The sequence below is a fragment of the Antedon mediterranea genome, chromosome 7 (genome assembly GCF_964355755.1).
Source record: "Antedon mediterranea chromosome 7, ecAntMedi1.1, whole genome shotgun sequence".
Taxonomy (NCBI): Eukaryota; Metazoa; Echinodermata; class Crinoidea; order Comatulida; family Antedonidae; genus Antedon; species Antedon mediterranea.
The window spans coordinates 13,811,801-13,826,233 of record NC_092676.1 but is presented as its reverse complement, the minus strand read 5'-3'; the positions used below and the strand labels follow the sequence as shown (position 1 = coordinate 13,826,233).

The 14,433-nt window shown below is 34.0% G+C and overlaps 1 protein-coding gene across 1 annotated transcript; it reads right to left on the bottom strand.

Annotated features, from left to right (window-relative positions):
• Positions 1 to 10,386: 10,386 nt before the first annotated feature.
• LOC140055428 (uncharacterized) lies at positions 10,387 to 14,018 on the bottom strand. The gene has a single exon (XM_072100767.1). The coding sequence runs from the start codon at positions 13,801 to 13,803 to the stop codon at positions 10,387 to 10,389; it is 3,417 nt and encodes a 1,138-aa protein (XP_071956868.1). The 5' UTR covers positions 13,804 to 14,018.
• Between the last annotated feature and the right edge of the window lie 415 nt (positions 14,019 to 14,433).

Sequence of the window (14,433 nt, the reverse complement as noted above, 5' to 3'; positions counted from 1 at the left end):
ACCACAGGCTGACCAAAAAAGAACCACAGACTGGCCGTGTGTTTGACGACCCCTGCTCAAATAATCAGCCTTTTTAGTTTATGGTGTTGTTTAATAGAATTTATTACTAAAGAATTACGTGTTAAAATTATAGTTTCTATTAATACTATTAGGCCAAATTATTAGTCTCTAAAGCCCATGTCTATATCTTCTAGTTAGTACTGTGTGGGTGTGTGTGACGTTTGTGTGTTTGTTAGGTATGACACAGTCCGAGTAAGTCAGCAAAATTAAAAAATTACATTACACAAAAATACAGTATGTACATTTTTAGTCGCGTGGACGCGACTCTATAGTTCACTACGTCGGTCGGTCGGTCTGTCTGTCTGTCGGTCTGTCTGTCGGTCTGTCTGTCTGTCTGTCGGTCCGGTATCACTATGCGTTTTATCGCTTTCTGACCTTATCTTGATATCAGTTTAATCTAGCTAAGTCAATTTTTCACAGAATATTCCTTATGGCCAGGAATCAATGTGGTTATGTTTTCACGGTGCGCAATAAAAAATTACGCGGTCTACGCACGATTTAACGAAATCACGTTTGTAATCATATCTTAACAACCATGAATCACAATTAAATAAAATTTGGTACTCATAAATTTCAGGGCATAAATCATCATATGGTAATACAATTACGTGCGTAGCGCATGTAACGCATGCGCACGCGCGCTTAAAATTTTCAAAATTTATTTTCGATGAAATAAGAGTACGTTTCAGGCAATTTTAAGCGTTTACAAAATTGCCATGAGTACGCAGATTTTTGCGCGCGCACTGCGCGTTAAATGTTATTGCGCACTCTTTTTGCCTGATCTCTTTTTTCTTGACTTACTTTTCAACTCGAAATTACGTTATACGAGCACGTCAAAAGTGACAGGCTACGCACGTGTAAATTAAAAAAAAATAAATGTTTTTAAACATTTCAACATTTTTAAACATGTTCAGTAATTTCGGTCAGTATAGTTCACTATGTCGGTCGGTCCGTCTGTCTGTCGGTCTGTCTGTCAGTCTGTCTGTCTGTCGGTCTGTTTGTCTGTCGGTCCGGTATCACTATGCGTTTTATCGCTTTCCTGTACTTTTTGAACTGTTTTGATGTATCGCTTTGTCGCGTGGAAGCGACTCTATAGTTCACTATGTCGGTCGGTTGGTCGGTCTGTCTGTCGGTCGGTCTGTCTGTCTGTCGGTCCGGTATCACTATGCGTTTTATCGCTTTCCTGTACTTTTTGAACTGTTTTGATGTATCGCTTTTCTAAGGCATTACATTTCTAAGTTGTTCTAAGTTATTATATGCGGGCTGTTGTGTCATTTAATATTCTATCTAAGCTTCCTAAGAGAAAAGAGTTCACTATGCTTGTTTATTAAAAGAGCAAGAACAACAGCAAGAAACAGCAAGAGCAAAGTTTATATATTATATAACATTTTATTCATGCAAAACAAGACAGTTTGCAGCATGGTCAGAGTAGTAAGGCCAATGTGTGAAGAGTTCAAAACCTCTCTCTGATCTGATGTAAACATGATCAATAAGTCCCCCTTTTTCATGGGTTGGATATTGCACAGACTGACTGAAACCTTTTGAGAAAATCCAGGTTACAATGGGGTGTACAGTACGTAAGATATCAATGTTGAAATCACCTACAATATAACACTGTTCACAATCATCAATGAGTGAGTCTAAATGCTGTAAAAACTCAGCAGAGGAAGCATTTTGAGACCTGTACACGTTTATCACATGCAGATATCTACTTGAACATTTGGTCATTTGAAATAATTCTTTGTTTACTTCTTCAGAAAGATAAAAACCTTTTTTGAAATAGGTAGCAATTCCTTTTCCTTTTCCACGATTGGTTAAGTGCAGATAATATCCATCAATATTTAAGTGGTCGTTGGAGTAGTCATCTTCACACCATGTTTCTTGTAGACAGACAACCATAGACAGATTCAATGTATAGTCTACTTTAAGATCATGGATTTTATCAGGTAAAGACCGAATACTTAAGCTTGAGATACCAATACTCTTCCTGATAAGTGATTCAATTTTGTTCATGGAGATATCAGAAAGCCTTTTAAGAGCCATTGTCTGTAAGAATCAAAGAAATATCAAAAAAAGTGGCAGACTCATAAAAATGGATTTCTTTCAAATTTTGTACATGGCTATATATGTGTTGAGAGAAATCAAATATGAAGTATTTTTTATTTCAAACGTATATTTCCATGGCAACGGCCAAATTTGTGTTTTTGACAAATTTTGTCCTTTTTTAAGGTTTTTTAAAATGGATATTGGCACTACTTTGATGAACGATATTTTTGTGTTGTTCATTTAATTATAAAAAATAATTAGTGTATGCATAATAACAATGCATTGTGTACCTGTTTCAAATTTTTTTATTTTTTTTATTTCATACTTTGGGAGATACCATTTATTTAAAAAGGGGTGTTTTTCACTTTTTTTAAATTGTTCAATGCAACTAAACTTTACTTCACCATAACGCCCAAAGTGGTGTATTTTTTTAGCTGATTTATTACAAATAGGTAGTTCTAATGTTTAATAATTGATTTCTAAAATAAAATACTGGGGTAAATTTAAAATCTACAAGCAGTGTTGCGAGAAACATAGGCATTTTTATATAAAAAAAACCATGGTATATTAGTAAAAACATTTTATTTTCTTTGATTATTTGATTTGAAACTTGGTCAGAAAAATTCTTAATGTTTTATATAGTTCTAGTTGTGTTGTGAGAAAAAAAATTAATTTTTAATTATAGATTCTGTAATTCCCAGTTTTAATGTCATTTTATAGGTTATATCCTCTGGAAATTTGAATAAATTATCAGATCGTTGTGAATTTTAATCTTTGCAACAGATTACTCCTCTCTTATTTTGAAGCTCCTCTTTCATTTGTTTACTTCTTTTATTTGCTAACCTAAGCAGATCCCATATGCCCATCCACCACCACTTTTGACTACCACCCCTCCCCACCCCCACCCCGACTATAACCACAACAAGATAAACTGCAACACTTTGGTCGATCATCCACTATAGAGTGTCAAATGCATGCATTCAAGCACCACCCACACTGCCGCTACTATCGCCCCAATGAATAGACGGATTCAAACTCCTCCATCCAACCACCTCCCCCTTTTCTCCAAGCCCCCACCCACCCCAAGTTAAAAATTGCAATGCAAAAGATAGGACATAAAGTAAAGTTTTTAGACCATCGCCTTCAACCACCTAACTATTTAAAAGTCCTGGATCCACCACTTTTCCCTCCCCAAAATAGAACCAATCAAAAGTCAATGATATACTCAGGTATGTTAATGCTACATAACAAATATTGAAGCCCTGATTTGAAATTTCATTTCATTGAAGGTCAGCATGTAAAATATCACACTTTATTATTAAATATTGGTTTTAAATTCTATATTTTATTTACTGTGATGGTTGGATTCAGTAATAATTATTAATTAATAATTATCTGATAATTATTTAATTTCCCTTAGTTATGCATAGCAACAGTTACTATGGTAACTAAAAATGAGATATTCTTTAGATTTTGCATATTTATCTCATACAAATTTAAATTTGTAGATTATTAGCAGGCATGCCTTATTTGCATTTTTCAAATTACCGTTTCACAAGGTCATATTCGTAAGCACTTTCTTCTGTGATTATTTTTATTCATGAAAACCCCATATTTGATTTACAGCGGCCACCTCCCTTAACGGACGCACTTTGAAAAGCCTGTTTGTTCTTCCTATCTAATTAGTGCATTTGGTGCTTACCGTAAGCAGCTGCGAGCACCTTTTTATACTAAAAATGAGATTTTTTGTAAGCGGCCAATCGAAAAATGTGATACTTATTGCATGGACCTATGAATTAGAGGTGCATGTTTATTGTATTTCTTTATATATTAGCTTTATTTTGAAGAGGTTTTAAAAACATTACTGTGAAGAGATGAGAAAACTACACAGATTTTGACCGACCATTTTTCATATGATAAAAGTTTTTAAAATTTGTCTAAAAAAGCTAAAAATTACTAAACCACATGATTATAAATAATAATATGCCTACAATTAGCTGGAAAATTGAGAGGCTCGTTTCGTTAAGAATATCGTATATAGCCATAATAGGTGATTTTGGCCTTTTATCGGCAGAACCTCCCGTAAGGGGTCACCACCCGTAAGCGGCCACTTTTCCAGGTCCCGAGGGTGGCCACTTACGGGAGGTTCAACTGTATTTAACAAAACAATTATCCTTAGTTACGCATAGAAACAGGTTCTAAGATAACATAAATAATTCATTTTGACATAACTTGACCCAAAAAATGACCCTTTCACAAGGTCAGACATTTTCTGGGATTCAGTAGATAAGTAAATTTGGGAAAAGGTAGTAAAGCTATGTAATCAATTGTTTGTAGTCATGAAACCCCATATTAAAAATATTGTACTTAGTTACGTATAGAAACAGTTGCTACAATACACTATAGGTAAAATGTTGATGTCATTTGACCTCAATATGTAAAATTTTTATTTTTTCATGAAACTCCATATTTAATTTTTTTTTTAAATATCATTTGTTACGTAAACAGGTTTAAGATAACACTAAAGGTCATTTTTTTTAACCTTTATTCAGATTCGTCAAGACTTTCTTTCTGAGATTATTAGGATTCAGTAAATTTGGCAAAAAGTAGAAATGTAAAACTATGTAGAAAAAATGTTTTTTATTTATGAAAAACCCCTTATTTTTTTTAAATTTTCGCATAGAAACAGTTACTATGGTAAAATGTTGACCTCAAAATGAATGAATTTACAAGGTCAAGTTTGTCATTAATGGAATGCAGTAGAAGTAAAATTGAGAAACATGTACAAATGCAATCAATTCTTTGTATTTATAAAAACGCCATTTTTTACGTTTTTTAAAAATTACTTTCCTTAGTTACACATAGAAATGGTTGCTAAGGTAACACTATAGGTAAAATATGAAAATTGTTGAGAATTGTTATGAACTATCTTGTAAATTTTGATAAAACATTAATAGTTGTAGTAAAGTGGGGACCTGTCCTGTTTTGCAATCTGACCCCTTTTGACCTCAAATGACCTATTTACAAGGTCAGATTTTTTGGGAGGTCTTTCTGTATCTCTTTACACAAAATAGATTTAAAAATTTATAAAAACCATTGACTCAATTATTTCCAAGTTTAACATTATTTTCCATCAACTAAATATTTCAATGCAAAATACTGTTTTTCTGGCAATTATTTGAAATAAACCTGGCAACACATTCTCCTATTTTATCTAAACTATTTGTATGACTCTAGTAGCAATATGACAAGCCATATATACATTTTATTATTGGATTAGCCATATTTAAATTGTGTTTCATGTGTTTTGTTTGTTGATATTTTGTTATATTTTTTGCATTTTTCGTATATTCCTGGCAACACAAAACCTATGTACGAAATTTACCCCAGTGTTTTTTTCGTGATTATTGTTGAAAAACCTATTGACTATCAAATTAAAAAACCTCATTGATTTAAAAACACCACTTTGGAAGTTATAGGTACGTTTATGAGGTATACTTTTATAAAAAAAATATTTTTTAAAAACACCCCTTTTTAAAATAATGGTATCAACCAAACTCCATTTTGTAATTAATTTTTTTTCTACATTAAATGGAACTCAATACATGTTGTTTACACTGCTATAAACAAAAACTGTATAATGTAAGTATTTTTGGTTAAAATAAGTATACAAGTTTGTACTTTTTCACTATAGAAAATCTGTGAAAAATGGCAAAAACATCAAAATTTGGATAATTGACCGTTGTCATGGCAACGGAGGCTAAAAATTAAAATGAATGTTGTAGATATGCTTTTTATTGAAATGTCTATTCATGGTAAAAATTTGAGAGAAATCCATTTTTTTACATCTGCCACCAAATCTTTGATTTTTACAGACAATGGCTCTTAAGCTCTGTCATTGCTAATTTAGATGGATATAGTTTATCAGATGGAATTTTTTCAATTATATACAGTTGACTAATTGCCTGTACCCGACTAAGCATGACATAAGCTTGGGCTGGCTCTCTAACACCTCTTAAATCAAGGATAAGAGAGTTAGGCTTGGCCACGGTTGCTCCTTGCATCTTATGAGCAGTGCAGGCAAAGGAAAGTTTGAGGGGAAACTGTACAGCAGCTAACATCTGATTACCACTTTGTTTTTTTGATAAACAAAATTTAAACTCGATTTTCTCAATAGGGGTAACATGAATACCAGGATACTGTTGTTGCAAACTACCATATTTGAGGCGTCTTTCTTTTCCAACTTTTTCATCGTTGAAATGAACTAGAATTGTTTTGACTCTGCCTTTCTGGTCAAAAATAAAACTAACAACTTCCCCCATTGCTCCATTTGTTAAACAATCAATTACATCGACATTGTATGTCAACATAACCTTTGCCCCTTTTTTGAGTTGTAGATGCCTTTGAAGGGGAGTGTTGAAAATAGAACCATCATTGGATGTTTTGAATTTTGGTTCTTTTTGAGCCGTACTGCAGATTTGTGCAGGAATATCTATTTACTGCTCTTGCACTTCTTCCAATTTGGTGTTGTTTATAATATTTACATCTTTGTTTGTACATGTTACAAAAAGGGCATCTTTTGGAATGTCAGGGTGGTTTAAAGGTCTTACCCTTTCTTGCAGTACGGTGATATCATTTTCATTCTGACTTCCAGTCCTTACTCTGTTTAACAGATCAGCATAGACATGATCTTCACCTTGCCTGTGATTAGTTAACAGATGAATGACTCTGAAGGTATTCCATAGTGATTCTATGTAGAAAGAGGCGTGGTAGTCTGATGATATAGGCAAATCAAACACATATTTTCCCATTACAGGCTTCAACTGCAGAATATCACCAAACAATAGGACTGCACAACCTCCAAAAGCCTCTTTTGAAGCTTCCATCAATTCGCGTAGACGAAGGTCAATTTGGTAGAGCATGTCGGCCTTCAACATACTGAATTCATCAATGTTGATCATTTTCAGAAGTTTCAGCTTATCTCTCTTTTTGTCTCGTAATTTGTCTGGTAAAGATAAAAACTGATTGTTGAATGGGAAATTGAAGGCACTATACAGTGTCATTCCATCAATGTTTGCTGCCGCTGTTCCAGTAAATGAGAGTGGAAGAACATAAGGATTGTCAGTATTATCTCCAGATTGTCTTAAGAGTTTCTCCATTAACTGCACTACCACATGAATGACGGAGCTTTTTCCAGCACCAGCTCCACCTTGGATTATAAACCTTGGAACAGAGATTGTTGCTGGTTCTTTTCTGGAGATAATTGTTTCTTTGATGTATTGCATTACTTTATTAACCACTAGTCTTTGTGCATCATCCATTTGTCGAATGAGTGGAAAGAGAGTGTTATCTGAGCTTGGTGTAACTCTCTTGAATAATCCAGTTGATGGAGTGGGGTCCTCAGTTTCAAAAAGGCCTTCAAAATCCTTTGCTGCATACTCAGGATTATCTTCAAGTCCAATTTCCTCACATTCAGCTTTATCTTGCTCATTTTGGGGATCAAGGACATCCCCAATGTCCTTCCTCATTTCTTGCGCTGATTCCATACCCTTTTCAACATTTTCTAAGTACGGCATTAACATTTTTTTCACCTTGTAAAATTCTGATTGACTAAATGTTTTTTGACAGGCATTTAGGTCTTCTTTTTCTTGTTCAAGAGTGTAGCTTGGACCATCCATGGGATTGTTTGTATGTGGATGGAATAACTGAAGTTCAGAGACAAGATGTTCATGGAGGTTTTTGCTTTTCTTGAATTTGTGACAACGAAGGACAAGCTCTCTTCTTAACTTGACAAAAGATGGCTCATCATGTTGAGTGTTTTTGATCCTGATGTATATAGGAAGATTATTGACTTTCTCATTCTCTTCTATTCTTTCAGTGACGATGATGTTGTTTATGATTAAATTTTCATTTATGTCATACATCTTTGAGGACTCCAATTGCTTGTAGTTGAAGGACTTGTATCGCTTAACAAATTGAGCATAGCATAGGTCTTTAATCTCAGGTTGCAAATTACAATCTCTTCTTAGATACTTTTCATACATTGAAGCCTTTTCTTGATATTTTCCTTCACGACCTTCTACTTCAATGAGATTTTTACCATCAACTTGAGCATCATCATCAATTCTTTTCAGAAAATTACTAGGATTAAATCCAGTAGGGGCAAAAACTGCCTCAATATTTGAGTCCTTCAGATGCATGTGTGGGAGAAGTCTTTAGTAAGCTTCACTTTCCCCCATTTGTCTGTGTGTAAGAAACACTGAAGCAACCGTTTTCAATTTGGTCCTTAAATCCTCATTTTATGCATCTTTTAGAGCATTAATGAGCATATCCATGGTTCCAGAGTCATCATTGGAATAGTAGTCACTTATGTATGTAATGATAGCATAAAAGTCAAGGCACAACTGAATGTCCATGTTTCCATTCCATGTAGATATCCATTCAGCATTGTAGCTGTTGACCATTATTTCAGCAACATCTCTTTTATAGAAAGGCATGTATCCACGATTGTTGACAGATAAAGCATTTTCATATTCCTCCAATTTGGAGCATACATCAGAAAACTTTTCAATTGAAAAGTTACCATGAATTCAATTCTCTTTTCTAACAGCTCATCAATTTTAATTTTGTTGTTTGCCATTGCATCATGTACAGCTTTGATTTGAATAACATCTGCCATGCCATTTTCCTTGATTTTTCATTGAAAATGATGATGTAAATTAGCTGGAACAGAACAGTGTTTGTTGTTGTTATATTCTGCATTTTGAATAATCTGGCTTATTCTCCATTTGTCTTTGTCAAGATTAACAAGTGTTTGCAGTTCTTTCTGTTTGTGTGAACACACTTTTTTCATCTTATCATCATCCTCTAGGATCTCTTTTACGGCATCTAAGACTGTTTTGTACCTTGTCATTTTTGAGTTTTTCTCTTCTTCACTGTTAAAAGCATAATTAGAGGGTGAACTTATCAAAGTTTTTCTTGTTGGAAACTTAGGAAAGTTGAATCTGCAAGTTGTTCCATACTTTCGGCAGGCTTTGTTAGTATGGTGATGAACTTGCACTTCTTTCACTATTTCAGACACAGAGGAATCTCTCAGTGACACAGATATAGCATGATCCGCTATCATTGCCATAGAATCTTTGTGTTGATCAGACAGTTCACTGTTGGATCTTATCAGTGTTTTGGCTTGTTTGAAATTTTCAACATGCTGTTTTGGAATCTGGGTTACTTTGTTCCAGTCCACCCATAAAACTCCATGTGTATGTGGAGCTCCTCTGAACTGGAATTCAATTCTGTAGTTTTAGTGGTCAATTGTCCATCAACGGTTCCTCACCATGTGTGTTTTCATAGATTAAGTTGTGACCATCTAATATGGATGTAAAGTTTTCAGGCCACCTTATATCAGCACAAGACAATGTAAAGAACATGTCAAAAGGTCCAAGATTTTCAACTTTTGCGTTCAGCTCATATCTTGCCTTTTGCCAGTATTTGGGAGTGTTTTTTATTCCATCAAGAACCATGTGTGGATCATCTAATGTGTAGGTTAATTGACCACTACTAGAGAGTCTCTTGTTTCCTCTTTGAAAGGCCAAACTGATATTGTTGTTGATTTGTTTCTTTTCAGTATAGGCATTAGCTGCAAAGATATAAGCTGGATCATTTGCAAATCTGGGGTCATAATTCATTGCCCTTTGAGTGAAGTAAAATGGATCTCTGAGCTTAACTTGTCTTTCCTCATCTTTATCATTTCTCCCATTAGGAAAATGAGTTGGAAATGATAAAGCTTCCCAGTTTTCAGGAAAATCTGTAGGAATTTTTCCCTCTCCTGGAGCTAAGACAAGAGGTTTGTAATCATCAACTTTATTTTTAGCGCTGATTTCTGGCATATTTTCCCCAAAGCAACTGCTGGAGTTATAATTGAATTGGTGCTTCCTGATGGAGTCTTTTTCAATGAATTTTTTTTCTTCTTTATTTTCTTGTTCATCTTGGCCATCTGACACTTTCTCATAGCCTCCACTAGGGTTCTGGTCACTGTCATCTTGATTGTCACACTTAGGCTCAAACAATTCTTTTTCAAATGAATCCATATCACTGAAAGCCTCTTCTGCATGAAGATTTTCTTTACTGGCATCTTTTTTACTTACTGATGAGAAGAGAAAGTTCTCATCATCTGCCTCATGACATTTCTTTGTGTATTCTTCAAGATTTGCATTTACATCCTGATAGAAACGATTTCCCATGCTTTTCATTCTTTCATTGCATTTAATGATTTTTTCACAGTTAACATATTCCTGTGTTTTTCATGCTCTTTTTTCTTTTCAGCTGCACTGGTATAACATGAGCCTCTTTTGGAGTTCGAGGGAGGTGTTCAATTGTGTCGCTTATTTCCTCTTCTGGTATAGGCACATTGACAGTTTTGTCAATCATTGCATTCCACCTACTTTTTGGCAAAAGTTTTATCTTTTGAAAGATTAGGTTCCGAGCAAGCAGCTGGTTTTCCAAATCTTTTAATTTCAACTCGGGATGATTGCTGATGTCTACTAATTGTAAATTGTTTTGATTGGACATCGGAGCCATTTTGCCTTTTATCATATATGTATGGCAAGTGAAACAAATAAAGTCAGAACTTTGATCATCAGGAGAGTTAGGTTTGTGAGGACGGGGCATTTTCTTTCTTATTATTGGTCCAAGGCATTTCTCTTTATATCCGGGATGATGGTCTTCTAGCTCAGATTCCCAATCACTTCTTAAGGCATGAACACCATTCTTGTATAACTTGCGGTGACATGAAATGCATATGTATGTCCTACCATCTCGAATTGATTCAAGAAATGCTTGTTTCCGTTTGAATGCTGAATCAGCACCTTTCAGTCTACCTTTTTGTTTTTCATCTCCACGTTTCAACTTGAATGACTGTTCATCCTTTTGTCTCTCTGTCTCTCTTTCATTTTGCTTTTCTTCTGCCCTTTTTTGCTTAAAAGCTGTTTCATTTTTTTGTCTTTTACAATCTCTTTCACTTTGCTTTTCTTCTGCCCTTTTTTGCTTAAAAGCCGTATTATTTTTTTGTCTCTCAGATTCTCTTTGCTTATGTTTTTCTTCTGCTAGTTTTTGTTTAAACAGAGTTTCATTCTTCTGTCTCTCAGATTCTCTTTGCTTGTGTTTTTCTTCTGCTAGTTTTTGTTTAAACATAGTTTCATTCTTCTGTCTCTCAGATTCTCTTTGCTTGTGTTTTTCTTCTGCTAGTTTCTGTTTAAACAGAGTTTCATTCTTCTGACTCTTTGAAACTCTTTCACTTTGCTTTTCTTCTGCCCTTTTTTGCTTAAAAGCTGTTTTATTTTTCTGTCTCTCAGATTCTCTTTGCTTATGTTTTTCTTCTGCTAGTTTCTGTTTAAACAGAGTTTCATTCTTCTGTCTCTCAGATTCTCTTTGCGTATGTTTTTCTTCTGCTAGTTTCTGTTTAAACAAAGTTTCATTCTTCTGACTCTTTGAAACTCTTTCACTTTGCTTTTCTTCTGCCTTTTTTTGCTTAAAAGCTGTTTTATTTTTCTGTCTCTCAGATTCTCTTTGCTTATGTTTTTCTTCTGCTAGTTTCTGTTTAAACAACGTTTCATTCTTCTGTCTCTCAGATTCTCTTTGCTTATGTTTTTCTTCTGCTAGTTTCTGTTTAAACAAAGTTTCATTCTTCTGTCTCTCAGATTCTCTTTGCTTATGTTTTTCTTCTGCTAGTTTCTGTTTAAACAACGTTTCATTCTTCTGTCTCTCAGATTCTCTTTGCTTATGTTTTTCTTCTGCTAGTTTCTGTTTAAACAAAGTTTCATTCTTCTGACTCTTTGAAACTCTTTCACTTTGCTTTTCCTTTGATCTTTTTTGCCGAAAGGATTGTTCATTTTTTTGCCTCTCTGATTCTCTTTGGTTTTGTTTTACTGCTGCAGATTTCTGTTTGTACAGACTTTCATTTTCATGTCTTTTTGCTTCACGATAGTTTTTCTTATTTATTTGTACTTTTTTTTTTCTCCTTGACATTGATTCACTTTTCAATTTCTCAAGATCATAATGGTTTCTGCATGTGGATTTTTGTTGCAAATGTCTAATGATTCTTTTAAATGCTCTGTTGCAGCCAATGCACTTTTCCAAATTTTCTTTGGTTGTGAGTTTGTTAGATAAGTCATCACTTTGAATTCTTTGTCCTAGGTTCACAGAGCAGGCCTTCATAAAGATTCTTGTTCCATGAATATCAGTATATGCACCCAAGCCATTCCTTGGCTGTTTTTGGAGTTTGGATTCAGAAGAGTTTGTAGCTGATGAATTTTGTTCTGAGTTTTCAGACGAAATGCTGATTGTTTCTGTGGAAGATGAAAGTTTTGTCTGTTCATCAACTCTTGAGCCCAGTTGAATGAAGCAGCTTTTCACATTGTGACTGTAGATTCTTGTTTCAAAGTCATCTGTATATTGACCAATATAATTTTTAGACTTGTTATCAGATATTAAGGTGGATATTTTTTTTGAAGATTTGGCATCAGATGCTTTTTGTATAACTTCACTTGAAACATTTGAAATGCTGTCTGGCTCAGTTTTTCCATCATTGAACCAACTACTAATATCTTTTGGTAAATTGGAAAAAGAATGTTGATTTTTTTTAGGAGGATGAGTAATGAAAATGAAATCCTCCTCATCAGAGTCTTCTGACAAAACATTAATTGTAGTCTTAACTTTGTTGTGTGTGTTACTTGGACCAGAACAAAGTTGTGTATTTGAGCTCTTTTCAGGAGCATCAACAATTGAAGCAGTTTTAATAAAAATAGTAGAGTGTTGTGTTGTAGTGTTTGATGATCGATTTTGGATTGCTCCGAGTTCAGAAACTTTCTCAAAAATGTAAACATAATTGAGAACAGAGAAAACTGAATTTTCTGCTATTCTCTCAGGAAACTTGGCATCCTCACATTTATACCATCCTCCAGCACACTCCAGCAAAGAATAGTAGTGTCCACTATGGAATAGTCCTTGGTGATTGATGACAGCTATTAGTTTGTAATTAACATTCTGTACGGCGATTTCAAATGAACCCTTTACAAAATGATTCATTTTTTTAAGAGCATTGTTGAACCTTAAAAGTTGAATGCACAAGTATGGTCCAGACTCTGTGAACTGTTTATGAACAGTAAAGTTCTGTTCAGATGGATTTGAACATTTACTGCAGCGCTTATTTACAGTGCTTGGACTGAAATAGCGATTTATCATTTCTTGGAGTCTTACTGGTGTTGTTTCTTTTTCATTCTCAAGAGGCAGATGAAGAGAAAACGATCTGTCACTTATTGGGTCTTGAACACAAGAAGAACAGTGAGAAGTTCTTAGTGCATGAAACTGATTTTTCATAGTGAATCTGAAGGGATTTTGGTGTGAGGGATAACACCGTTGAATGAGAGTATCCATGAATTCCTTGGCATCTTGCTGTGTGCCTACTGCAAAGTCCCCACCAATCAATTTCCGAATTTTAGCAGCACTTTTTATTTCTGAAGTTCCTTGAGCAAGAAAAATATCTTTCAATTCACATTTGAGAGAATGACTAGTCATAGCTTGCACAATATGGTTTCTAATTGAGTAAGTTCTTCGTAGAACTTGAATTATGCTGTTGCAGAAGCAAGCGTTTCTATCATCTCCATTTGCTGTGTTTATGAGAAGGAGTGATTGTAGAGCCATTATTAACTGGAGTTGAAGTTGTTCCTTGAAGACGAGTAAGAATATGATGTTTTGTTTTGTTTTTTGTTTTGTTTTTTTATTTCATTTCATCACATACATAATACAAAATTAATATATAAAGGCAACGTAACTATTACAACGAAATAATACTCTCTCAAAAATAAGAGAGTAATGAAATTAAAGAAAACAAAATAATGTATCGCAAAAATACACTTAATAATCATTTTGCTAATAATATGGTTGCCTTGTATTTTTGGTAAATATGAAATAAATGATTATAATTAAGTAATTGTTTTTTGATTTTGCAACTAAATATGTACCACTTTGTAATTAAAATTAAAATGTTTGCATCACTGTGTGTTTTTCCAAAACCAAAACATATACTTTCTTTGGTGATAATTAAGTTATTGTTGATATTTCGATACATATATTGTTTTACATTTTCCCAAATTTTCTTTACCAGATCACATTCAAAGAACATATGTAGCAGTGTTTCCTGCTTTTCCTTGCAAAAACTACACATTGGTGAATCGACCTTTGACATCTTAAAGAGCATTGTATTTGTATAAATTATACGATGAATAAATTTAAATTGAACATTTTTTAGCTTAGTGTCATTTGTACAGGCGT

Excerpts from the sequence above, each read along its gene's own strand:
- LOC140055428 (XM_072100767.1), bottom strand. The coding sequence starts at position 13,803 with ATGGCTCTACAATCACTCCTTCTCATAAACACAGCAAATGGAGATGAT.